Below are 27,664 nucleotides of genomic sequence, written 5' to 3'. Positions count from 1 at the left end.
TGCAATGACATCTGTTTATTTTAATATGGATGTCCATTACACTTGCACATATTTTTGTTTTTATACATTTTCTAGGGTATTTTTCTGTATTGTATCAACGCTAAGAAATTCACATTTACATAATGCATTTTACATTAGTAGGTTACTGCAGATGACATTCAGCTTTACTGGGACCAAGTCCTGATCTATCTGTATCAAGTAATAATATCACAGAGTATCACAGTGAACCTCCCCATAGACTTCATTTTACTGTAGATTACATATCTTGTTGCCTCTGTGATGGAGGTTTGTGATAAAACTTACTGTACATGCAAAAAATCAGTACCGTAGAGCTGATTTCTATTGACAAATAGTATGTGTGAGCTTAAGAGTAGAAGTCCTGGGTGGCATGTTTATGCAATGCTACATGACCCTGTTAGTTGCCAGTATTTATAGCATGTTAACATATAGTATGTGTTCACTGGCAACCTATTTGTACTGTAAGTCTCTTTACACTGGTGCCAGGTTTATACAGTTTGCTTGCGTCTCCAAGGTTCATCTATAGTGCTGACTTCGATTTACTAGAAACCTTCATTAGCTCTGAAAATATTTTTAAAAATACACAAAAAACACAAAATAAGTGGAAAACTGCAAAAGAAAACTAGCCATACATCTGAACTCAAAGATACTGGACACTGTACACAGGCACTTGAACTGTGGTACACTCTTTGAGTGCATTCATATTATGTCTAATAAGTGCTACAAAATAACATCAGTTAGAAAAAATACGGATTCCAAAAGTGTAATATTGTTCATTCATACAAACAAACAGGAAAATGTAAAGACAAAAAAGAAAAATCAATTTACAACAAAAACTTAGGGCTACTCAAACCTTATCCTTGAATTGGTCTTGCATATATTTCTGTTTATATTCAGGTTGTAGATTCCTACAGTGTGTCTCACTTTACAAGCTGTTAGAGTAACACAGAATAAGTCAGTTCAGGGTATATGAGTTCAATGGTGGAGGGCTGATTGGGCCTCAGGGGGATGCAGTCGTGGAGTAAGGGCTTTTTTTTTACTTTCCTGTTAAGTCAACACTCTGGTCGCTCATACTGTAGCAGAGTCTGCTTTAATGTCACTGCCAGAGCTAGGATCGGGATGACTCATACCGGCTCTTACAATAGAGGAGTGAATCATACACTGTCTGTATGTGTGTGTGGTCACATGTCCGCACCGCATCAGCTGAGGAGGTGTGAGCAAAGGACAGCAGAGTTTTATTTGCTTCCATTCATTATGCTGCAGTGATTCATGGATCACAAGTGAAGAGAAAGTTTAATTGTCTTGAGCTGTTGGTGACCAGGTGATTGATGCATGTGGGATATAATGACTCACTTTCTCTGTCTTCTTCTCACTGTGTGACATTTCCTATCTGGTGGTCATTAAATTCGACAAGTTCTGCTAACAAGTAAACACATCCACTTGTCCATAGGTAATGGTATAACAAATAATCCCCGTTTAAAAGCCATGTGTCATCTCTTACATGTGAGGTTTCGTATGAAGCTAGGTGAAGTGATGTGTTTATTAGGGAACTTGGTACAGGTAGGTGAATTTTGTACCTTTGACCAGAGCTAACCATTTCCCCCGTTTTGTAGTATTAATTCTAAGCTAAGCTAACCGGCCTCAGAGAGCATCATATTGAATGTTCAGATCTGACATTAGCAACAATCTTCTCATCAAAATATTCGTGAAAAAAGCAATCAAACTATTCTTTTAAATGATTCTGTTTCTAGATCCTGAATCTATATCAACCCGTGTCTTTCTAGCTACTTTACTTGTCTACTTAGCAGGTCTATTACACAACTTACAGATGATTCACACTAATTTTCTGAAGATCTCTTGATCATTTTATCCACACCACATTAAGAGGGATCCTGAGATGATACGTGCCCCTGAAGGAATGAATGCTAAAGCAATGCAGGTGAGCTCAGCTACAATCTTTTGCAAGGTATCTATGTCAATTGCTTTTACAGCTACGTTAGGCAACAGGAGGGGGGCAGCATAAAAGTGGTCCTCCATGATAAAAGGTGTCACCCAGCTTTAGATGTGAGCCTGGACTAAGTGCTTTTATATCACCAGCCAATGTAGTAAATGTCAGCAGCCTCAGAGTGGGATAAAGGATTTGTAATGTGGCGTTGAGGCTTCAGCGAGGGCGTAGTCACCCCTCTGTTGTCCACAGCATTAATCCCAATGAGAGTGGAGCAGAGGGTAAATGAAGCTGAAACCCTGAGGTAATTACTACCTGCCTGTCAGGATGTCTCTCTAATGGGTCCCGTGTTGATGTGAGTGCCAGCGGCAAAGCATTAGCACCTCCACACTGTTTATCAGACTCAGACAAAGCTGCATGAAAGACTGCAAGAGTGAGAATGTGAAGATGTAGTTGCTTGTGCAGATTATGAAATGAAAGTGTGCCTCTGAGGGTTGTCCCAATTTTCCACTCAGTAAGCGTAAATTGTTATAGATGGGATTCCTTGTTGCTGATTTTGTGTCCCAGATTCATTTAAACATCAGTTTAATGAGCACTGATGACGTAGTTTGTTGCTCATTAGACGGCTTCCCCTTCCCATCAGGCATGTTAACTCATTGCAATGAGTCAGCAGAGCTCCACAATGCAGAGACGTTCCCTCTCATGTTGCACATCCAGGCTCCACGGAGGAGTGTGGAGGACCACTGCTGAATCAGCCATGTAGCTCAAGCCACAAAATTAAAGTACCGCACCATAAACAGAAGATATACATTTGCGTATGTTGAATTAAAAGCGTGAAATTACCGAAACACAATCCTTTTTAGGTGCCGTAACGGAGGTTAGTTTGTGAGAGAAAGTCAGGAAGAAGCATCTCACTGAGGCAAAAACAAAACAAAACAGTTAACCTCTTTTTCCAAATATGAGTCACTCGCATCAGTCGGCGTAGCCAATCTCAAACAATGACGCAGACTTTTTATAAGACAACATGACATGAAACGCATCTGTGGTTAAATGATACAAGAGAAAGAAATTTCAGAAGAAGTTGGGAGTGACTCACGGCTCCCCTGTTGCTTTTCGTATCGCTGATGACAGTGGGGGTCTAATAGAGTGAATCTCGTGGAGAGAGGCAGAGGATTATCCAAGAGTGGGACGCCACAGAGCAAGATGTGAGACGGACAAGCTCCCTTTGTCTCTTCGATGCTCATGAAAAAAGAGGGAATATAATGAAGTGTCTTTCTACCTATTTACCTATCAGGCATAGATGTTTCATTGCAAGTGATCATAAAATTTAAAGGTAAATGAAAAGCTTTGAGATGGATAGGAGGTTCTAAACTGGCAGCTAGTGAGAATTATGTCATGTCATACTGGAATAGTCAGGTAATACAAGATGCACTGGCAAATATCTACCTATCTGTGTAACACGGGTTCAGATTTTGGTTGATATTGCCAAAGAGATTGTGTCCAGGCACACTGTATGTGCATGGAGGAAGAGTCAGCGTGTGGCCCAAAGGTGCTGGGAGGTCCTTATCAGTCGAAATGTCGCTCTGTGGCAGCTTCAGATATAAATCAGAGTCAGTTTTTACATTCTGTGGCCGCCTGTCTTCCTTTTGGTCCACTGTTTAAGTCCCCACTGTCTTCTCCTTGTCTTGGGCCTCCGTCTCCTCAGACTTCAGGGGGAGGCGAGTCAGGCTGGGGACCCCCATCCACCCTAACCACTGCAGAAAAAGATAAGATATATGTCAGGCTGTGAAAAGAAGACACTGGTGGGGGTTTTTTAGTTGTAGAGCTCTTCTTTTATTATCTTGAAATTTCACTCATACCAACACTGTTTCTTGTGTCTCGCACTGGAAAGATCCTTGTTCTATTTTCTTCAAAAAGTTTCTTAATCACGAGGAAATGTTTCTAATCACCCGAATGTTATAACTATCCATTCACCAAAAAATAAACTACTTACTATAAGTCATGTAAAACCTCTAAAACTCTGGATAATCACACACTACCCTGTAGAGGGCCCTATGGTGTCATCCACTCATTCAAGCTTGTTAAACTGGATCATTAGCTCCATGAGGATGGGAAACAAAGCTGATTGAGGGAAACCATGGAAACACCTTGGGAATGAAGACTTGTGAAAGTGAACTACAGTACAACACAGTTTGAAGAAGGGACTACCTATAGTGTCACTCTCCTCCTACAAAATCCTTTTCCAAACATCATACTGCACTAAGAGCACTAAGATCGCTACACCCAGTTTTTCTGCTTCCTTTCTCCATCTACTCTGATTATGTCCAGCGGCAGTCCAAAGCACTCATCTCTTCCTTCTGCTTAAACAGACACTCTACAGGCATCCTCAGTGACACAGAGCAGAAAGACTCTGACACTGGCCAGTGCCCAGCCATCTGTATCACGCACAAGTTCATGCACACAGACACACAGTGGCTTGCACCTGCACTTCTGCTTCAGTCCAACTGTTTCTGAACTGGCAATGCACCTCATTTCAGAGGCAGCATTGATAATAATAGCCACATGGCTGTTTTATAAAGTCCGACCTCATTCCGAGAATCAATACAAACTGTCTTTCACTGAACCAGTTCAATCAGGTCTACTCTGAAACGTGAACTCCCCATCAGAGCGAAGCCTTGTTACAGACTCTTTTTTTTTCCAATCAGAACATTCAGGGAATCCTGATTGGATCCAAAGCCACTGTTAAGCTTTGAAATTTGCCAATTGTGATTGTGATTTGTGGTTTCATGATTGTCACAAGAACTCAAAGGAAAAGTTTAAGAGTCAGTGTTTTACTATGTTCACATATATATCTGTTTTTCTTTTGATAGTTTACTATCAAATAGCACTACTTATATTCATTTCAGAACTCATTTTATTCCATTTAAATCCATTTTCATTTTTAGGGCACTTAAAAGGATACTACATATTTTTGTGTTTACTTGATTAACTAAACCCTGCATGAACACAGTCTTTTCTTCCTAAATTATAAACCTATTTGCTAAATTTGCCTGGTCCCTCTTTTTTGTATTTTTATTTGTCATCAGGCATTTGTGATAGCATGTACCAAGCTGATGAATCTCCATAGTCTTTTTTTTTATATCAATTATCTGCTTATGCACTTGTGTCATGGGGCAAGATATTTGTACCCCAATTGTGCATTTGCACAATGCCAACAACAGCACATGGTGGGAGCAATAGAGTGAACTCGTTTGCCAAAATACAACCTTGAACCTTAAGCTAGGCTCTGATCATAATTTAGATTTTTATAGTTTTTTTTTTTTTAATGTATCTGACTTTGTAAAGAATCACTGGTTTACAGAGCAGCAAGTCTTGCACCAGATGCCTGTTCTCTACACTGGAAGCCCCAGCTGGTGGTTGTCCCCAGAGGCTAATTCAAAAAACTAGTCACCAGGTTCCCAGCACTTCAGAAATTTGCTTCTACATCCTGGGATAAAAAGGGAAGCTGAATATTAGTCAGGACATTAGAGGGTGAATATTTAATTTAGTTGTGAACTTATTTCCGAGACCTAATTGCTCCTTGATTGTGGATTTGACAAAAACAGATGAAATAATAAGACTCTGGCTTTGGGGGAAAAAACAGCCTAAATCCTTGTTGATACCATCAAGTGTGTTGATTTGTTAAACCAACATCTTCAGGGTAATCAAACCACTTAACCAATTATTAAAGTAGTTTAGAATAATTTAATCAGTTAGTCGACTCATTGCAGCTCTACTGTGCACCAAATACATACTTATTTCACGCGGGGTGTCTGCTGCCTACTTCTATGCTCATTATTCAGATAACAACAGCAGTGAGAATACTTCCACCCAGAGAAGTTTTTGCAAACTTGCTAATGTGGGAGGATGACAACCAGTTATGAGTCATCCCTCTTGTACTGCAGAAATTGCATTAGTGATTTGTAACATGACTCAGCTGCATTATTACTGTAACTTTCAGCTGTATAATGTTACAGAGTAAAGAATGTACTGCTGAGATTCTGCAGGTACCGTGGGCTCTCAAACGCAATCCCACATGTAAACCCCATGATGGAGGTGGACTGTAGTGATGCAATAAAGACTGTCGTCCCTCTGCGTTTTCAGCAAACCTTCTGTCAGTGGCTTTCATAGGAAGATTAAGCAGCATAAATCTGGGACTGTACATTTGCTACAGTGTTATTTTAGGTCAGTTTTGACATTAAAATTTCTAACCTTTCATCATCAGGTCTTTTGTTTTTTCCAATGACTCTGACAATCCTTTAAATATTTTTTGACTGACACCTGCTTTGACTCAGTTTGTTGGGCAATGAGGTCTCGTTTAAATTTTAAACACATACAATCTGCACAATTCATAGGGGGAAGCAGGCAGTAAGCGAGGGAGAGTTCAGGGAGGGGTGCTGCACAGATGAGATGGTTCTTTTCAATTCAGATGAGCAGACAGAAATGAGGCTGAGGACCCTTCATCTTGGAGGTCTCACCCCTCACCAGTGAATCATGCAGGGAATACCCTCATTGAGTGTGTCAGTCAAAGCGAGGGGACATTTTCAGTGCTCGGTTTCTGGTTTTAAAAGCCTCTTTGACTTGTTTTGACTGAAGCTGTTCCCATTACTTTAGCTACCAGTTAACTATGGTTCAGTGGAAACAGGAAACCCCCTGCGATTATCATGGATTTATGGCGCATATTCTCACTCCTTTGCTTTTTTTAAAGTCCCAGTTGGTTGTGTAAGAGCACACAACCCCCTGCACAAGCACATTTGCTGCCTTTTTAATGGCTTCCGCACCGACAGACGGTGGTAATGCCAATTAGCACGTGCTAAACACTGATACTACATCAGATTTGGAGCCCAGGCCTGGATCCCATCTCGTAACACCTGCTAATGAGCCAGTCCGTTAAAGAGGTGACAGTGTTAAGCAGGCAGTCATCCTCTCAATGAACCAATGCCAAACTTTGCCTCCAAAAGAAATTCCTTTCTTTTCTTTGACATACAGCGGGCTTCACATTTGTTGAGTGGAAGAATGAAAAGAGGTACTCAAACAAAACACAAGAACAAAATGAGCTTTTTCCAGGCCTCATTAGAATGTAATGGGTATCCTAGACCAGACACAGTGGTTCGGATTGTAGAAGCAAGGATTTGTCAGTTGTTTGTCTTCGCATACTATTATCCTTATTATAACAATTTCTTAATCTTTACACAATATGCTTTGGAAGGGAAAAATAAAACCCTGAGAAAGAACAGGACAAGCGAGAACAACTGAAAACAAGATCACGAGTGAACTTAAGACCTCTTCAGTAGAGGAAAAAACTCAGTCTTATATGTATAAATCAAGTAAAAAAGCTGGTTTCATTTTGTAAGTGCTATTTGAGAATTGAAGGACGATGGATGGCTCAGTGTTGTGCAGAGGCCACTTCACATTCCTGGAGCACTTACTTTTATCCTCCAAGGCTCTTTTTTTCCAGACATTCAGTGACAATTCTCACCGAGCCTCATTCTTCGCGTTTATATATTCAGTGCTATGCAGCGAATGAAATCACCTGATCTTATATTGATTTAAAAGGAGAATTAGATGGTCATAAAAGACTGGTATAATTTGAGATAACTGGGCTCAAATATAGTAATAATTCAATGTTTGCATTTATATTTCTTGTACTGGTTAAGGGATGATACTGGCATTTTGGGGGGGGTAGCTATTGTGATCAAATCCCTCTAACATATTGATCCTGTAAAACATTGTCTTTACATCCAAAGCTTGATAATGAATTTGCTAAAAAGTACTGCTGTTCCCAACAATCCAAAACACATTTCAACATACACATTAATGCTGCTTTAACATATATAAATCTGCAAGTTAGTCCCCAAAATGCACAGATTTTTCCTGATCCAGTAACATTCCCTACAATCTAAAGTTCCCAGCTAATTTTGAAAATGTCACAGCTCTTTATTTAAAACAAACAAAAAATTTTAACAATATTTATGCCTTTAGTAGGAAGCACAGAAATTCTGGCTTGCAGACAAAAATGGCAAAGCACTAGAAAAAAAATGTATACTCGGAGTTATCTTAATATATCTATATTAACAGTAATGGCAGATATCTCAGACAAACAAAAACACACACACAAAAAAGTTCATCTCTGCGTTTCTCCATCTTAATGCACTGCATTACAAGAAGTAAATTAAGGACATGGTAAATTGCTTTATAATAGATTAGTAAAGTGCATAATGTTGGTTCTAAGCCAGACATCATTTATTGAGTTCATCTTCCAAACAAACCTTTTAGATGTTGTCTGGCTTTCATGTCTGCATTGCACAATCTGTCCTAAAGACCTACACCAGAAACACTTCCCAAGTCCCCAGAGACAAATATATGGAGGAGTAGTGGTAAAGTCAAATACAGATCATACATATACAGTTACATACCCAGTCTATACATTCCTCCAATGTACTGACTGAGATGGAATCTGTGTCAAAATTCTGTCAACACTGAAAATTTTCACCTTGTTTTGACGGCAGGTTTCCTACAGAGCCGTAGTCTGTGCATTCCTTGAGTCTAATGCATCGTGAATACCTGTAAGACTTGGCCTCACCTACCTGCCTTTGGCAGCTAAATGTAGATTTTAGTCCCGCTGTTAGGTGATATACTGCTTTTGATCTCAATCCCGCAGAAATGTGTCTTCCCTCTGAGAGAAAAGCTTGCACAATGCTCAAAAAACACCACTACACACATTGATAAAATCTCAGTAGAATATCTTGATTTAATCGAGGTAGACTTTCCTTGGCACCGAAAGTAATACCACGTGAAGGAAAAATGTATTTAGTCTGGGATGAGTCTAAGTTTCTGTGATGAGAGGCCAGGTTTTCATGGAGCGAAGCACCTTAGCTCCCATCAGGCTTATCATTTTATTAGAACACGGTCACGCAATTTCCACTTTATGCTTTCATGGAACTGGGAAATTGATTTGCAATAAGCAAGAGAGGACAGAAAGATGAAAGATAAAGCATTTTGGATATTTAAATACCCATTTATCAAACGGAAAGACTGAAAAGCTGGGATTAGGGTTTGAGCCTACCTATCTGTTCCTGTGTATGAGAGTGCGAAGGCTGAGGCTGGACTTCAGCCTGGGCCTGCTGCTGTTGCTGCTGCTGCTGCTGCTCCTGCAGACTCTGACTGTCCACTGAGATCCCGCTGTCACTGTGCAACTTCTCTCCTTCCGGCGTCACCATCTGGTTGTTTGTAGCTCCACGGTTATTAGCTGCCTGTTTGTTCTGTTTGCAGCTATTCCACCTGTGGAAAAGTAGCACATCAGATAAGATCCAGTGCGATAAAGATACAGTCATGGTTTTAAACTAAAACAAATCTTCTTTCATTAAAGTATTACTTTTCTTTGGCTTTTTTTAAGCATTTCTAAAACCAGAAACACAAAAACAAAACTATTGAATGTACAAAATTATAAGTGATGATTCAGTTGCAATGATGAAAGTTGCAACAACATTACTTATTATGCTGAAAGAACTACGACAATGCTAGAACCCTAAAAATATCACCCGAAGATCCCAGCTGCTCTGCCCACTTTACTGGATATATTAGCTAAACACATTTAGTATTTAAGATCATTCTAAATCAAAAACCTTAAAATGACAAATTAGTAAACTATATTTCATATTTTACATCATCCTCAGAATTAATGGACTAACTAGCTCCACAGTCCTATACAAAAAGAATATTTCCATTTCCATCTATTTCTGTTTCTTATTTGTGAATTACACAAAGATTTTGCCACAAACATTTAGTGTGATCGACATTATAAAGTCCAGATGGAGACAGCATTTTAAATCAGTTCGTTGCAATGCATTAGTTAGCTAACTAGCTACAGCTTCTAACACCTTATAGATATCCATTCACAGCTGTCGCTTCCACTTTCAAATTCAACAGCCAGCTGCTAGAATGGAGTAACTTTCACTTGTATTTCTTCAGAAAATGCTATGGGTCATCATTATCACTGTAAACTGCATAGTTATATTTTGTACTAGAATCTTAGAAAGCAGAATTATAATTAGTGTTATGAATACAACTACAAGAAAAAGAAACACTAAATAAAATAAATATACAAAATACTATAAAAAAGAAATACAACAAAGTGTTCTTCTTGTAGAAGATAAAGTAATGTGAATCAGTAATTTAAATATTCATGAGGTATTTAGTGGTACAGTACAGTAAACACCTCTTCTTATAAAATACTGGGTGTTAAAGAAATTCATGTAATTTACAGTCTGTCTATGCATGTCAACAAGTACATGAGGTTATTAACCAGATGTGTGCGTGACTGTGCTGATAAATCTGGCACTCAAATTTCCTCTGGTCGGCACTTTTCAAACAATCAATGCCCTTAATGAGCTTGTTTACTTGCTTCAAATGTGTTATAGCCTGGGTTTGTATCTGTCTGTCTGAGTGCTTGCATGTGTGGTTGCACGTCCTAACTAACGTGTGTGTGTGTGCGTGTGTGTGTGTGTGTGTGCGCGCGTGTGTGTGTGTGTGTGTGTGTGAGAGAGAGAGAGCAAAAGAGAGACAGCTCTCTGAAGTATTAAGAACTGAGTTTGGGGTTTTTTTGTTATGGTGTGTTTTAGCACAAATGGCTTAAAGCCTCTTCAACCACAACTGGAATTAATATTCGACCAGCCACCTTACTACTACTTTTCAACCAGATGTTGCCTGGGGCAGATGTCGCTCCAAGCAACATCCAGACCACCATCGTTGTTCACTCATTCTACACCAGGCAATATTTTTGAATAAGTTGTAAAACCCAAATGAGCCAATATCCTTGACCATAGAGTTGCTTTTAATTATTTCTCTTCACAAACTGACCTCCTAAAGATGAGATAAGCGGCAAGACCCACCACCATGGCAGCCAGGATAGAGCAGTAGATAGGTATGAGGTTTTCATTGAGGCCGTGACCGAGGAAGCGAGGAGAACCAGCGCTGGACGTAGTCGTTTCTCCTCCTGGCAGTGGGCTGTAGGAGGCATCAGGAAGGAAGGGATCAGGGAGGGAGGATGAAGATATATCCAAATCGGAGGTAGGAATGACATCGGTAGGTAAACTAGGATCTATAAGGAAGAAAACAGAGAGACAGGAGCATTTATGAGACAGGAAACATGTTATTTAAACTGCTTATATACAGCTATAGAAATAGAGCACAATTAAATTCTGTCCACATTGCAGGCGAAAAAAATATTTATTTCTGTCTCTGACTGTGTACTGCATGGAAGCTCCAAATTACCATGGCATTCATGTCCGTGATGAATGTAGGTAAACTTTTCACTAGAACTGCCCTTTTGTTTTAAGTTGGTTCCACTGCATCATTGCTGACAGGATTTTCAGAAGTTAACATGATGCACTCTGAGCTCAATATTTTGAGGAGGCTGTGCCAGTGGCAGCATGGAGACTTTTACCAGCTTTCTGTACAGCGTTCACCATTTTAGTTTCACAGCAACACCACTTGTTGTTGCTATATATAGTTTATCATAAACCAAAGCACTGGAAAATTTTGCCCTGCTTGTAATGTTAAGGGGAGTACTGTATGAAAACTTCTGGGAAAATCTTTTTATTCATCCATTACTGTCTAAAAAAGGAAAAATCCAAACATTACAAAAATAGAGATAAGTTCTCTGAGAACCAAGAAGTCATAGAAGTATATAGTATAATATACATATAAACTTTATTCACTTCCTGTGTATAAATCAACACCTTAATGTATTAATTTCATTGTATATTCCCGTGCATATACCATAATCAAACAAGTCACCAAGTCCCCAAGCAGATGTCTGGCGTGCTGCACTCATGTAGCAGCTGTTTCTGATAGACAGATGGGTTCTTCCTGAGTTGCTCTGTGCAGAAAGAAGGAATGCTCTTTAACTAAGGGGGTAAATATCCACCACCCACTACACACTCAGCTTTCCCCACACCAAGTTTGGGCCTTACATGCCAGGTCTCCCCTCGCCACATCTCCATCTGTGTGATCTTTGCGCACTGCACAACATTGAGGCCATATGGTTTCTAGCTGAACAAAGTCTGGGGTTTTAGCGAGGTCATCATATTGAGTTTAGCCTTTGTTGAGGCCAGAGAAGCGAGAAGAGCACTGTGCTACTGGACGGGTCTGGTTTCTATCATAGCTATGTCTGTAAAGAAGTAATTTTCATAAATTGTCCTATTTCCTCTTTCGTTGTGAGCTCCATTAATTATTTCAATGTAATTTTCCATTTTGCAGCAGCTCCATGGCATTGCTTCTTCTGAAAAAACAATGCATCCATCATATCTCTCCAACACTCCTGTCATATTATGCATTTGTTTTGAAAAGTTCTGCAAGTTACAAAGCAGCGATTCTGTTAGATGACAGAAAAGCTCTGCAGAGAAGGTTACAGATTATGCCTTCTGTCAAAGTGTGGTCGAGCAGGCCAAGTAAGAGGTCTGTCCAGGCAAATCTAAGACCCCTCTGAGCACAACAGCAGAGTGGGGACGGAGTTGTGCAGCCTGGTTCAGATCTGAGCCAGTAATTCCCACCAGAACCTCAGGCTGCGCCTCATTAGCTTTGTCTTGCACTTGCAGGATTAACCCTGTGGAGACTCCTGGGGTTTCCTTCATGGCCAAACACCGGGACACTCAATCCGAAATACTTTCGGTGTCCCCTCTTTACAGATGTTATGATTTTTTTAGGGCTGCTATCTGGTTTCCACGTATTATATTTCTGTGTTCTAAGCTTTTATCAATAAGTACAATATAACCTTTAAACATGGTGTATTTAAAATCAGATATAACATCCTTTTTAAATAATAATTATATATAAAGAATTCAATTAAAATTTAAATAGAATTTATTCTGAAACTCGGTTAGCGGGAGCCTTCAGAAACACGTCCTACTCCATTGCTGGCTCGCTAGCGCCCCCTAAATAGAATTTATTCTAATGGCATAGTTATATTTAACCTAAAAAGAAAAAAAAACTCCAACAGGTGACCGTCAGTCAGCTGGTACTCTGTTTCACACGTCTTTGGCAAATCACTCATTTGAAGGCTCCACCAAAAAACTAGGGTCAACTTTCCTGCTAACACATCTACAAGCTACTTTGCAGCCCACCTCCCCTCTAGCTCGTACTTTAAATGCATGGTTCGAATGTATCAGTGTCATGTCATTTATATTCTGTATTATATGAATGTTGGATATTGAGTAAGGGAACAATCTTCCAGACAAGACTAGTAATGGAAGGAAAACCACACCACATGATTGCTGTGACCGCTGATGTTAACAACACGAAAAAGATATTCAGTGGACCATGACAGCCAATAGCTGTCCTATTTCTTCTGATATAGCAAATACTCAGGTTTCTTCATGGTGATTTGTTGCATATATTACATACAGATGATTCTTTTAATAGTTCATTTGCATCTTGATGGGCAATTTGTCTGGACTTTTTTTCTGTTTGTCATTAAGAGTCCACGTTGGTCTGTCTTTCTGCATGACTGTGGCGGGGCAGTTCTGTCGTAAGGGTATTGGGTTGCTGAAAAAGCAGAAAAAATATTTCGTGGGACAGAAAAACAGAGCACAACAGAGCCATACTTAGAAACAGAAATAATGCGGAGACCTATTTAAAGCGGCACTATTGATTGGGATCTGTCTAAAAGGAGGGAGTGGAACATGGGTGTTTGTATTACATGCATTTCTTGACCTTTCCTGGGATGTAGTCAGGTTTCCTAAGCTCTGCCATACATCATCCGGCTAATGCAGGGATGGCTAATGGTATTAGCAATGCAACCTGAGCTCACAAATAGAGCACATTTTGAATGGAAGGTGTGAAAGTGTGCAGATGGTCTAGGCTTATATACAGTTTGTCAAATAAGTTGCAATCCCTACACGTTTGTCTTCACACTGGCTTTTAAATCATGTCACTCTTCTGTAAGTACGCTTTGGTGCAATCAGTGCTCCCTATATGCAGATGTATGCTTACAGTACGAGTCTCACCTAGGATTTGCTGTAAATCGTTTATCTCTTTCCGAGCCAAGACGACAGCTCTCCTGGGAGCATCCTTTGCATAACTCTGACTCAACACATAAAGTACAGTGTGCTACATCTTTATTGTGACTCCTTCATGCTCTCATTTCTATAGGTTGAAGAAAAAAAAACTCTGGCTGTAGACCAAAGGACAAATATAAGCCTGCAGAGGCTGCATACACTAACTGGAACAGAGCAGGAGCTTAAAGGCAGCAGTGGAACTTTAACAATTTAATTTTCGGAGCAGAGGGTTTAAAACAATCGTGACGCTAAATAAAACTAACCCTGGATTTTATGAGCGTGGGCCTGTGTGTTCAGGGAGATGTGTTTATTAGTGGGGTGTGGACCAAAAGGGGAGAAAAAAAAAAGATTGAATTTTTATGAGCCATTGAGGTCTTTATGGTGAAGTTAACCCCAGGGTCTTGAGCAGTGGTTGATGTCTTGACTGCTGCCAGTTCAGGGTGGAGATGAGCAACTATCAGGCGCAGAACACGCACAATGACCTCTTTATCAGCCACCAAACACTCTCCCTCTGTCTCAGCTCAGCTTCTATCTCAATTGCCTGCCGTGCACACATCTATCATACGCACACGTACTACGAACTATTCAAGTGAGCGCTCTGTCTTCTGTGAGGGGGGGTTAATAGGAAGAGTAGAGGGGAGGATAGACAGAGAGGCAGAGTGTTAGGAGAGACGGAGGAGGGGGTACAGATGAACAGAGGAGCTGCTGTAAAGTGCTCTGATTAGCAGGAGTAATTATACTGCAGCAGTGGAGGCACTGAATGCACACTGGCCAACTTCCACCACTCCGCTTACCGAGCCACTTGAGGGCCACTGTGGGAAGAGATAGAAAGAGGGGGAGGAGAGAAGGTGATGAGCGTGGGGTAAAAAAGAGCAAAGAAGTCTGCTTTATCTGTGTTTTTAATCTTTCACTCCGCTTCTCTTGGAAAAGCTGTCAAACAGATGCTCAGCATTTCACGTTTAATGCAAACCTGCTCAACTGGAGGCCGGACAACACCTTTTGGAAAAGCTATCTCAAGGCCAACAGGATCAAAGGTCTTCGATAAAAATGTGGCGGAGGTGTTTACAGCTTCAGATCAAAAAGGTTCACGCATGTGCAGCGTCTTTAATGAAAAACGTAGGAATAAAATCACACTTGGCAGGGGAAGAGTGTGCGCGCGTCATGTTAGCCTGCTATCAGTTGTATTGATTCGGGATGCTCATATAAAACATTTGTGTGTCTGAAGTTGGAGACGACTAAGCTTGCATGTGTGTGTGTGTGTGTGTGTGTGTGTGTGTGTGTGTGTGTGTGTGTGTGTGTGTGTGTGCATACTGTAGTCAAGTGTGGGTGCTCATAGAGGTCACTCAGCGAAACCTGAGCACAAGTAGAAGAAATCCCTGGACTGATATCGACCCCTCTGCATAGAATACCAGCACAGCACATATGCGGCAGCCCTCTCTTTCTCTTTCTGACTCTGTCATTGTATCATGTAATTGACACTTGGTGACAGCTGGATATGAAGATCTGGGAACTTTAAAATGCTTTAATCACATCTTATTTACTGTATAAAAATAAGGCAGCGGGATAAGAATAAAATATAAAAATTCCTCCTGTAAAAATTGCCAGTAAGGCACTTTCTCCTTTGTCATACCAAGCTTACTGTATGCACAGTATCAAAGACCACCATGTAAGGTCAGCAAGCATCATCATGACCGCATGTGACTGCAGCCATTACCCGCAGGCCCACTGGTGCTATTATTTTTCAAACAGTCACATATCATGCCATCTCCAGTCCCCACCGTTACTGCTGCTGCAGTACCATCACTCAGGACAAGGCGGGTCACAGTTGATCTGCTTGGGTGGGCGCTAAATGGGCAGCAAAAGGCTGCATTGTGGCCTACGGGACAGCAGATATTTTTGGACAGGCCAGGCTAATGGTAGGCATTACTTTGAAATTCCAAGTGGAAGTAGATTATATGCCTGGACCATATATATTTTTGAGATGAGCCAATGCATTATTCAGGCAACTAAAACTAAAGTCTAAATTTTAATTTTTTAAAAATTGTAGTTTTTAGCTAATTAATTAGTTTTGAAAATAGCAATTAATCTGTCTGATTTCTTTATCATTTTATCATGGTGGCAAACAATATAAAAAATAGACCATAATTTGAATGGTGTAAAAAATTATCTTACTGATCAATTAATAATAAAATGCTAAATGTGGCGCTCATATAAAAGTTGTTATGTATGTTTAGAGTCATTATTCCTGCTTTTTCTCCCTCCAGTTCATTTCTCCATTGTCTTTTTTGCCATTAGAATCTATTATAAGAAGCTTCAAGTCATCCTCTCTACTACAACATGGGCTTGACAAATTTCTGAGGCTCATTAACTTGGTATATCCACCTGCCACCACCAGTGTTTGAGGCCATGAAATCTCAACCCTCTCAACGTTTAAAAGGGGATTATTACAGCTCCTTGCTGAATACCAAAATTTATACATAAACATTTTTCAATACATTGATAATGTGCACAAGAGATTAGTAGGCCTTTAGGCAGTGTTCCATCTATTATGATCATTCTTTGAAGCATTTATTCAAAATTGCCTCACTGGTTCAAGCATGCTTTCCCATAAGATAATGCAGAAGAACATTTTTTCATACAGGAAATCGAGAGCAATACCAGCGAAGACATTTTACCCCATAGATTTGAACTTTGCGGCCCCCTGATGAGGTCAATTTCACGCCTTGTCTAACCCAAGCGAATTTATAGCTTCCTTTGGTACAAGGAGCTTGACTTAGCTCTGACATTCTGAGCTTCTGTTTTGTGGTCGAGACGATTATTCATTGTCCCTTTGTTGACACTGCAGCAAACTTTGACCTTTTAATGCTAAAACTTTGAGCATCCTGCTATTTAAAAATCAGACCAGGGATGACCTCTGACCACGTTTGTTCCCACACATGTGGAAGTTACCCCTGCTGATTTGTGCAAAATGTGACTGAGACATATATGATGCTGTTTTAAAATTACTTGTAGCTACTGTGCAGTTTTAGTGTGGAGCTTCTAACTTTTTAAACGGACTTTTACCCCTGATATGTTTGGCATAGAAACCATCTTGGTTCGTTTTTACCTTGGTTTCGTTCAAAGGTGAAAAAATATCCTTTAAAAAAAATTCAACTATATGAAACCAACGTGAGTGTGCAGAGCGTGCAGTGCAGACTTACTGTAGCAGACAGTGTCACTGGTTGGCGTGCAATTAGCTTGTTGTGTTTCGTTTTCATCACAGATGGTGCAGGGCAGGCAGGGTTCGAGGGAGTTTTCCTCGTCAGAGAAGGTTTCGTCGACACATTCCTCACACACCGTATCGTGATCGTGATCACAGTGGGAGTACACGCCCTGTCCCAAAGGGCATACCGTACACTGCTCACAACGGCCAGTTACAGTGTTGAAGAAATAGTTATAGTTACAAATGCATTTGGCATCGTTGGAGTCGGTGCATGGCGTCTCCATCCGCATCAACCCGGTGCACTGAGTGCATGTCTTGCACTCCTCTGTATGACTGTAGTTCTCAGAGAAGGTCTCGCCTACACATTAGAGGAAAGGTTTGAAAGGAATGGAGATGAGTAAAAAAATAAAAGAGATTAGAAGATGAAGAGAGAAGGAAATGTGAGGAGATAAACAGGGAGAAAAACAGTGAGTATAATGACATTAATCATGTTTACTGCACATTCATTAAAAGGAAGGACACATTGATCCACTGGGCTCTTTAGTGATTTGTGCTTCGGGACAAGAAAGGTGCTCTTGTTGGGGAGCGAGTCAAAAGCCTGCTGTGCTCATTATGATATTGATCCCAGAGTGTTTGTGCTGTGCTGAGTAAACTGCTTTAATCTCAGTCATACACGGGGAGTGAAATGCAGGTGCATCCACATCCTTCCACTGAAAGCCTGTCTTTAAAAGTCATCATCACTGACTTAAGTAAATTAAGATACTTTTGTTACCTGGTCATGATATAAACTGATCTAAAAGCACAAATAGAATTTTTAATTGCCATATCATAATTGAATATATCATAACATAATGTAAGGCTGCAGTCGTATGTTTAAAACTTGACCTCCTGTTTCTTTTCCTTGCTGATCTTCCTTGATTTCAAGGATAACACCATGAGGTGAGGGAGAAATACAGATATGGAATTTGAATTGCGCTACAGTCAAAAACTGTTCTATTTGAACTACCCAGTAATGTATCGCAAAAGGCGCATTGAGTTCTTACCAAGTTGCTTCAGACAGATAAAGACAACCCAGAGAAAATAACACTTTATTACCAAGGTTGGATTTTTTTTTAATGTAAATTGGCAAACACTTCCAGGAGTTACATTAATGATCCAATGTAACTCCCGCCTTTATTTAAGCTTTTTGTAACTGAAGTAAGACTAAATAATAACCATCATCACAAATGCTGATAATAGGCATAAACGTCTAACTGCAAGGTACCAAACAACATAAGAAGCAGATACTGTTCAGTAGGATAGCTTGATCTGCCTGAAGTAAGAGTGTGTAAACTGGCGGACTGAGTAGTAGCATCATCTATATAAAACACATGTTATTTCTGGTTTGTGTCATATGTTTGCTAAACCTTCACAGGGTATGTGTGTGTGTGCAAAAAACCTTGAGTTTAAGGCACATTTCACTGTATAAGTTTTTGTTGTGAGTTGTGTGCAAAGGGAGAAAAAAACATATCAGACCACAGTAGTGTTATCAGAGAAATGAGGTAAAAGCTGTGGTGACTTATTACTGGCTGCCTTTGAATTACTCCAAGCTCTTCAGATTTGTTCTTCTGTGCTATTTGGAGTCGGGAGGATTTGGGAGAGTTCATGACTGAGGAAATGATGACCTCAAATTAGCTTATTCTTACACTGAGAGTTCCTCGGGGCACAAAGTAATCTATTAATATTGCATTTTCATATAGACTTATTTTCAGATATAATTGGATGCCTGCTGAATTATGCATACAATGTGAAAGCGAGAGTGTTTGTGTGCCCTATGAGTGTGCTTTAGCAGTTGAATGAGTTGAGAGTATAGTAGAAATGCCGACAGGGGTGGGGGGCGACACTAAAGCTCACATTCATTACAGAGGCAGTGTCACTGTTTTTCAAATACCTTGTGTGTGTGTGTGTGTGTGTGTGTGTGTGTGTGTGTGTGTGTGTGTGTGTGTGTGTGTGTGTATAATATAAGAGCGGTCACCTTGAGAGAGCTGCAAAAACACCACAAAGACTGTTGTGTTGTACACAACATTCAATGGGTACAAAGCTGTTTGGAATAAAGGTTTCACAACATGAGATTTTGCGACAAGAATGCAGCTTTATAAACTGCTTAATTAACACCAGACATTGCTCGTTTTACTATGAATTTCACAAAAATGGAGCACGTAGCAAGTTTACACTCTTCAAAATCTCCTCGCCATCTCCGTGCTGTTTGTCTTGAAGGGAAATAAATCATTGGGAATGGCAGAACTATAAATAAAGCCACATGCCTGTGTGGATGTCTGGGACTTGCAGAGCTCTTATCTGCATATCCATATGCTTCGGAATATGTGTTTTTCACAGGAATTGCTTAGCGGGTGTCGTGTTGAGAAACAACATATTGTCAGTGTGAAAAACCCTGCAGCAATGTCCCAGCGCTTGCTTTTACGTTGTAAGCGGCTCCGGCAAGTAAACACTGGCACCAATTGAAGCTCTAAACACCTTGTAAACAGCAGCGCTGCTAAGAGGCCGACTATGAGACCTGTCACATTATACAAGCAGACTGAGCGGAGCAGATGGAAGTAATGATATAGACACAGGTAGAATGATCAACAAGCTCTGCGTGAGCAGTCGCTTGATTCGCTCGAATGATTCTCTAGATTGTTTGACGCAGCACAACTATAAGCAGTCTGTGAGGGTGGTCCCAAACCCCCCCAAAAAGAACATATTCTAGTGTTGAGGAAGGGCTGGTGTACAAGTAGGAGGAGAAAGGGTCACGGGAAATGAGGCAAGCAGGGATGTATGTGCGTTCAGTTTCCTTTTAGACAGCATCAAATCCTGTGCTTTTTCTTTAAGGGTGAGTCTGTCATCACCCTTTGCTCTTATTACTGTTTGCAGGCAGAAGTGATACAGGAGGGTGACACTAACTGAATGATCCAGACACAGACAAACACCAGACCTCCAAAGTAAATAATCATTTGAATTTGTGAGGTTGAAACCTTTGTTTTGATTTCAGTCAGGCTCAACCAGTAAACCTCCCCTCCTCATTCATTTCAATTATCCCGCTGCGAACAGGCTTCCTCGCTAATTTTAACTCGCATGCATGAGTCCCCTTTGCAGTTCTTGTGCGTAAACATGCCTAAATGTGACCATATGCAGCGAGTGTTCAGCAGGAACTGTCAGAAGAGATGTGTGTGGGCGTGTGTCTGCGGTGCATGCGTCAGCGCTTTCATGTGGAAAGAAGAAAGGAAGAAAGTTAAAGGCCATCAGGTGAGAGTGCATTCTTTAATCAAATATGGCCTTCTTTCTAATTGTCCCCAGCTGAGATCTGATGAGCACACATCAGCGTTTAGTGTCACCGTGTTTGGCTATAAAGGTGGTTGCGGGTAAAGGGAAATGTGGTCGTGAATGGGGGCGCGATGCACTTAAATTGTGCCACTTCAGCCCAGGAGGACCACCCCCCTCATCTAACGCTGATGTGTTTCAGCCCCATTAGTGTCATCAATAATGTAGTTCTCGATGGCATTGAGGCTATTTGATGATGTTCACAATCAGCACTTTAGGTGTGACCATGAGCAATGCTGGACATTTCCTACCCTTCACAGAAAGTACCGTGTTTCTGCTTAGACGCTACCCAAAACGCTGACCCTCTGCTGACTGAGGATAAATTATCAACATTTGGAAAGTTGCGTGACGGCTTTATTTGGCTTTTTGAACACAAATCGTTTCTGTCTGTAATTATCACCCTGCTTCTTTGGACCACTTCCGCTTCCCCGAGATTTAAAACAGGTGTTTCAAACATAGAGGGAATATTATTAACCAGAGCTATTAAAAGGAAGACCAAATTAGGCAAAATATAATTTAGCAATCAATGTCCGCTCTTGCATCCCGTACTAATGTCACTTTTTTTAGGGTGTTATGTAGGGAACTATCTTCATCTGATACATCTGCTACAGCCAGAGAAGACCAGCCAGGAGAAAATCTCCATTTTCCCTTTCTTTATCCAAAGTTAAAAGAAACTTGATGCTCTGCTTCAGCCGTCCCCAGACATTCCATGATTTGAATTTTCCTTTAATTTCCAGTGAGTCCCAGTCCAGTTGGCCAGCAGGGCTCTTCCACATTGACTCCTGGGGTTTTGCCCCACATATTGCATTCAAGCACCTTTGAATGGCTTACTAAGTGAGGCAAGTCTGGTTGTCTTATCTCCCATGACAGCAGTGAAAGTGAAGGAGACTGATAAATATTTTATTGCTGCTGATGCTGGCACTCGTCCCGAGCTGGGACCGGGGAGACCATTGGTAGGTGGAGGAGTAGAAGTGGGATACAGGAAGTGGGATATTAAAGGGGGTCGAGGTGAATACAGATTTGCCCTTATTTACCGTGAAACAGGAAATGGATGTGTTGGATTTTACTTCTCAATTATTCATATCTGCACTTTAGAAAATGTATTTATAGCATTCATTTTTCGAGTAAGGTCGCTGTTTTAGCCTCTAACCTTTGCTTGTATATAAACGCCACTCAGCCTTATTTTAGCGACTGTGCTCCTGGGGGGTTTCAGGTGCATTAATATTTAAATTGCTGAAACAAAAACAATGCAGAGAAGTATAAAAATGCATTTGCACCGGAAATTGAATTTAACCTCCTGGGTATTTGAGGTTAATTGTTGAGTGTTTATCAGTGGTGAATACTGTTCCTGTATTGCAAAGCAAGATAATTGTTCGCTGTTAGAGGCACAATAGGCTTTTCAATATGGTTTAATTAGCTGGATCAAATTGGTAAAGATGCACTGATGTAACAGTATGCATGATAAATGAGCAGATCGTGCCCTTTGGTGCCTGGCTCTCTAATACCATTTTATCCGCTAATACAGACGATGAGTCATAGCAACAGGAAGGGGGAGGGGGGAGGGGGGCGGCATGCTGGCTGAGAAAAGTGAGAACAGGAGATGAAGGGAGACACGACAAGAATTGGTGTAGAGGAGTTGGGGATGAGGGAGAGAATGAAACAACGTCTATTCAGAAATACAGTCAAGAGAGCCAGCCCACATTATAGGAAAGTAGAGCTGTGGTTTAGCATCTACACATCATCTGCCACTGTTTGCTGTAGCAATATGAAAAGGAATATGGTGTGCAAGACGACGTCAAAGCAGTGATAAAGTCCAGACGCCCATGAAATAGCAGCGCGCTTATCCTCAGACTCCAGACACCACTTAGTCATTCCAAGTTATCAGATGCGTTTTTCAATGTTAACTAATATTTATAATATTAATTCTTAATCTGGATTTTCAACAGCGCTGATGGAAAATCATAAAAATTTTCACTTTTACTTTTGCACATCAGCCCATTTTTGTCAAATTCATGCCTCTTCCTTTGCTTTGACACAGTAGGTTTATATGAAATTGACTCATTGTATCTTACCCGGGGTTTTTTCAGCCTGTGGCACTGTTTTGCTCTACATGTAGAAAACTGGCTCCCTGTTCTTGCACCAACAACTGCAGCTCTTGAGATACCCAAGGCAAAAAACTTCAAAGGATTGAAATTAGACCGACTTGAGATGCTTAAATAACATAATGTGGCTCAGAGATTTGCAATTTGTTATGCAAACAAATTCACAAGTCCAAGACTTGAATTCTCTGTGGATAAAAAGTATTCCTGCCAGTCCGTAATCATTCCTCCACAATTTAATCATCTCCCTCGTAATGGCATCCAGTTGATATTTTGGAGGGTTCTGTTTAGCACATGGGAAGATTTTGATGTTAAAAGACTTTTGCTCAGCACTTCTTGTTTATGAAAGGATTTTTCAGCACATGTTGCCATAATGGATTCACGCCACAAGTCAGTGTTAAACAGTTCTGCAGCTTTTGTTGAACTACGCAGTGACACTCGAGACCTTTACTTTGCATGCTGACAGAGCTACAGAACAAGAGAACTGCTACGACAAAATGCAAAAATCTTATTTTCTTCTTTGTGTTGTTGCGAAGTTGGAACCATTCCCAACTCTGGGAAAGCATAGAGCAAGTCCCTAATGGTTTACAGCCTCAGCTGAGCTTTAAATGAACACATTTGGACCCACTTACAAGCATCAAACTGATGAACTCCTGCATTATTTGGGGGTAACTTGATAGAGACAGATCATACAGTTTATACAAATTGGTCAATAACAGTATTTCTGGCTTTGAAAATCTTTGTTTTTAGTTTGGATCTTGAGACCCCCAAATATGAATGGCATGTGTAAATAAAGATGATGCAATTGTTAAAAGTTTTTGTTGATCACATGTGTCTATGTTGGTAATCACATTCAGTTTTGCAGCTGTGCGTGAGTTTATATGTGTATATACTGTGTTTGATTTGTTTCTGGATTTATTTTAATCCTCTTACATTGGCCTTACAAGAAGTAGAGTCAGGTTTTTTGCATCCTAAAGTTCTATAATGCAAAGATTTAAGAGTTGGTTGCTTAATGCCCGTGATTAAAAAAAAAAAACATGTTCGACCTGCTTTATTAGAACCACTCTGCACTTATATGAAAACTCTTTGTGTGGTTTGTGGTTGTATTTTGGTTGCGGTAAGACTCATTGTTGTTGAGCTTTGTTTAGGCGGAAAGTTTCAGGGCCACAAATAGGAAAGGCAACACAAAATTCCGTAAATATCACAAAATGGTTTCAAAAGTGTTATCTTTTAATACAATATTTTGAAATTTGCTTGGTTTATGCATTGTTGCCTATTGATCAGTAAAAAAAAATGTGTTTTCCTAGTGGAAATGAAAAAAATCTATTTTTACAGTTAGGAAAAAAAATGCTTTTGGCTCATGTAAATGAGAAAAAAAATCCCCTTGGCTCTTGTGTGTTTTGCAGCCATAAATAATAGCAAGCCATTGGTAGAGCGTTTGCACAGTATTTAATCAAGTTGAAAGCTGTAAATGTTAAAAAAGTGTTAATTAGTGGATATGCAGCCTCACTCTCCACACATCTATTCTAGGATTTAACCTAAAGCAAAAAACAAACATTTCACCAAATAATGATATATTAACCAACATCAGAGAAACTTGCTTTGTAACTTTGATTTGATTACTCTATTCATTTTTAATTGCATGCACAATAATAACAGTAATACAATACTCACTGTCCAAACACTGAGTGCAGACGGTCTGAGTAACGCCGCATTTCTTCAACACTCCCTCTCCAGGTGGACACTCAATGCAGCATTCTCCATTCCTGGTGAACTGGCGAGATTCGCAGGAGAGAAGCACAGCCCGCTCCGTCTTGGAGGCCAGCACCGCTGCCACCTGGCACACCGGGACACCGGCACAGTAAATCGGAGAGCAAACTTTCACACATAGACAAACGTGCTGCGCAGGACCGCTGTGGCGTGCAAGGCAAAGCAAATTGATGAAAATTACTGCCAGGTGTCCAACCTGTTCCTTAACTCTAACTGCCATTGGGATTCATCATAAATCATGTTGTCTCCGCCTACATTAGACACACTTTAAACAAGGCAGTCGTCTAAACTGTCCTAATAGCTCCCCTAAAGGCACATCAGCTCTAATAGTAAACTTATGACATGCTCCAGCCAGGGCAGTAAGCATAAAATCATGGGTGCACGACATTATACACATGCCTGTCCTAATTACTGTCTAAAGGTGAAAGTTGTTGTGAATGTCAGCCTCTGCTTCCGATCTCCTCTGGCACATGCGCACAAGCACTTGTATTTCTACACTTGTGAGGACTTTATAAATTGTAAAAGTGCATTTCCTCTCACTAACCTCCCTCAACCATAACATGAATGTGTAAATCCATCCTTTACTCAAATTGGTCTACATGATGGAGGTTCATTTTTTTATTAAGTTTGAAGGTGAAAGTTTACACTGTGGAGACTTTTAACAATAAATGGGAGATAGGCCCCAGATTAAAAAAAAAAAAGTTCACTCGTGTGAGTCAGCAGCTGAGGTCATGAATTAATTCTAAAGTCTTGTTTCTTTGCATATTTAAGCACCACATTTAATCATGTGGTCTCTGCACTCTAAATGCTTTTTATGGTGTTTCTTTCATGAATGCACAAATTTTTTGTCACTAATATCCTGTCTGGTAATGCCCCATCCTCCCCCATTATCACCTCCTCTGTGTTGCATTTCCCTCAGTCCTCTCTGATATAAATTCCATGCAGCTTTACTCGCAAAAGAACTGAGGCTTGTTCCGCTGGTGTGTGTACAACAATGCAAAATGAAAAGAATTCATACCCAGACGTTGGCGAACAAAGAAAAGCGTTATACTGAGTCACTTTCATGTCCTGTGGCTTTTATTATGTAACGAGCAAAAGCTCATTTCCACTTAATTCACATTTGCTGAGACATCAATTCAGTCTTTTTTCTGTCTTTCTCTCTGTCATCCTTCCTTGCCCCCCCCCCTTCTCTACTGTCCCTGCTTTCATTCAGAAACAGATGTACTGAGCAGCTAGCACCGCTCTCTCTCTTTCTCTCATTCCGACTTCTCTTGCTCAATATTTCCCCCTATCTGTCACTCCACTTTTTGCTCTCAAGGTGCATTCCTCTTCCTAATCATTTTTCCTGACTTTACAGCCTGTTATCTCAACGTTTTTGCACAAATTTCTGCATCTGTGAGAGTAAATTATCAGACTTTGAGTCTGCAAAAATGAAACTTGGGTGGATCCCAAAACCATAAAAGACATTCCTTCTTACAGGGGATGGATTCATGTCTCTAACTGCTCTCCCCTTCCTTTTACGTCTCACAGGAATTTCACTCAGCTAAAACACAGATTAATGACAAATACAGTGAAATGGGCAGCAGGAATATGCATACACATATTAATAAAAATGTACAGTGACGCAGCTATGATATGCTTGGTTTGCTCCCACTTCAATTTCATGGTCAATTTGAGAGTTTATTTCTAAATTTAATTCTACCAAAGTGCATCCGACCGTCACCACTCTTTAAACCAGCTGTCATAACAGAGTGTCCACTCACATCCAGGGCTGTTCACATGATGACTGAGCCACACAGCCCAATAAGACCAGCTGCTGTGCACTTAACAGAGTGCTGGGAGGATGTGACCTCTGCTTCTGGCTTTATTACCACCATCTCCTATAATCAACCTTTTTCCTATAATCAGTACTTTAATTTTAAGAATGATATGATTTTAAGCAAAAACAAAAAAATCCACATTTTTGCATGAACATTCAAGCATCTTTCTCTGGTTTTCATTTAACACCCCAAATATGGCCAAAATACCCTAAAGAGTAAACATTTTGACAAAACATTATTATAAACTCATTACAGGTATTAAACTCTAGGTCAAAGCATCCACCAGAAGCTTCTGGTGGATGCATGTGACCCAGGGTGAAGAAGATATCGAAGATATTTTCCATAAACATAATTCCAGCAGTGCTTCTGAACTTTTTCTCCCATGCGTGAAAACCAAAAGGGAGGTACAAGTGCGCATTTAGGGGAACGTATGTGCGTGCTTGCGTGCGTGCGTGCGTGTGTGGGTGGGTGGGTTGGTGGGTGCGCGCACAGCTGAACATCAACTGGTCTGTCCACAAAGTCATAATCAAATGAGTTGACATGTAGCTACATGCAGCACCCGCGTGTCACGTTTAACCAGATAAACGACTTACTGCTTGCCTCACAACAGCAATAAAATACATATTTACAAAGATATGACAGAAATTTCTCAAAACGGATTATAAATGCCACACAATGGTCAAGAAAAAGTCACCACGAAAGTCCCAACAGGAGCAGCAACAGCACAGATTTGCAAAGTGGGAAACAATTTCAGCTTCAGATGGCATGTTACTGAGGGAATCATTATTGAGACGTCACAGTGAAAGGAAATCCCTGAAAAAATGAAAAAGTGAAATGAAAAAGTCCATCGGGTCACTGAAACTCCATTTAAAGAATGACAGCATTAAAGAAGCAGGGTACTGCTGCAGTCACTTACTGCACAGACTACTTACCAAAGAGCATGAAATGACCAGCGATAAGGTAGAAGTCATCCTGATTCGTCAGCCGGAGTCACATAAAAGAGGTGTTGTGCAGAGAAAGCAGAGCTATGTGTATGAGGAGAGCCGCTCAGCAGAAGTGCTCATTTTAATTCCAGCGGCACGGATTTTATCAATGAGTCCGCACCATCGCGCGTCTGTCCGGGACCTCTGGACCGGAGTCAGTTGCAAGTGTAGGTGCACCTCCTCAGCAGCGCCACTACTTACACACTAACGCACCAGCACACAGAGTGAAGACGAGGCGGAGGAGGAGGTGCAGGAGACCGTCCTGTCCGGAGTACTGCAAGTGCACTGCGGAGGAGGCAGGCGAAAAGAGGAGAGGGCCACGTCCACCCTCCACTTTATTACTCCTGATGCTCCTGCAGTGCAACCTGCTCCTCT

General features: G+C 40.6%; 1 protein-coding gene across 1 annotated transcript; it reads right to left on the bottom strand.

The window, feature by feature from the left end:
- ngfra (nerve growth factor receptor a (TNFR superfamily, member 16)) lies at window positions 1-27,664 on the bottom strand. Its single transcript, XM_004552416.3, has 6 exons — window positions 27,239-27,664; window positions 24,391-24,553; window positions 17,259-17,618; window positions 10,862-11,102; window positions 9,069-9,283; window positions 1-3,717 (listed from the first exon to the last, which is right to left on the bottom strand). Exons 1-6 carry the CDS (start codon window positions 27,275-27,277, stop codon window positions 3,665-3,667), a joined length of 1,071 nt encoding a protein of 356 aa, XP_004552473.3. The 5' UTR covers window positions 27,278-27,664; the 3' UTR covers window positions 1-3,664.

This window comes from Maylandia zebra, linkage group LG4 (genome assembly GCF_041146795.1).
Source record: "Maylandia zebra isolate NMK-2024a linkage group LG4, Mzebra_GT3a, whole genome shotgun sequence".
Lineage (NCBI taxonomy): Eukaryota > Metazoa > Chordata > Actinopteri > Cichliformes > Cichlidae > Maylandia > Maylandia zebra.
The sequence above is the reverse complement of the archived record's forward strand: the minus strand, read 5'-3'. Positions and strand labels throughout refer to the sequence as shown.

What these genes read in the sequence shown, in the direction of transcription:
- ngfra (XM_004552416.3), bottom strand. Translation starts at nt 27,277, where the DNA reads ATGACTTCTACCTTATCGCTGGTCATTTCATGCTCTTTG. An exon ending in TGGTCATTTCATGCTCTTTG is followed by an intron (nt 24,554 to 27,238) that starts GTAAGTAGTCTG and finishes CCGGTGTGCCAG; the next exon opens with GTGGCAGCGGTGCTGGCCTC. An exon ending in CAGTGACACTGTCTGCTACA is followed by an intron (nt 11,103 to 17,258) that starts GTAAGTCTGCAC and finishes TCTTCCTTATAG; the next exon opens with ATCCTAGTTTACCTACCGAT.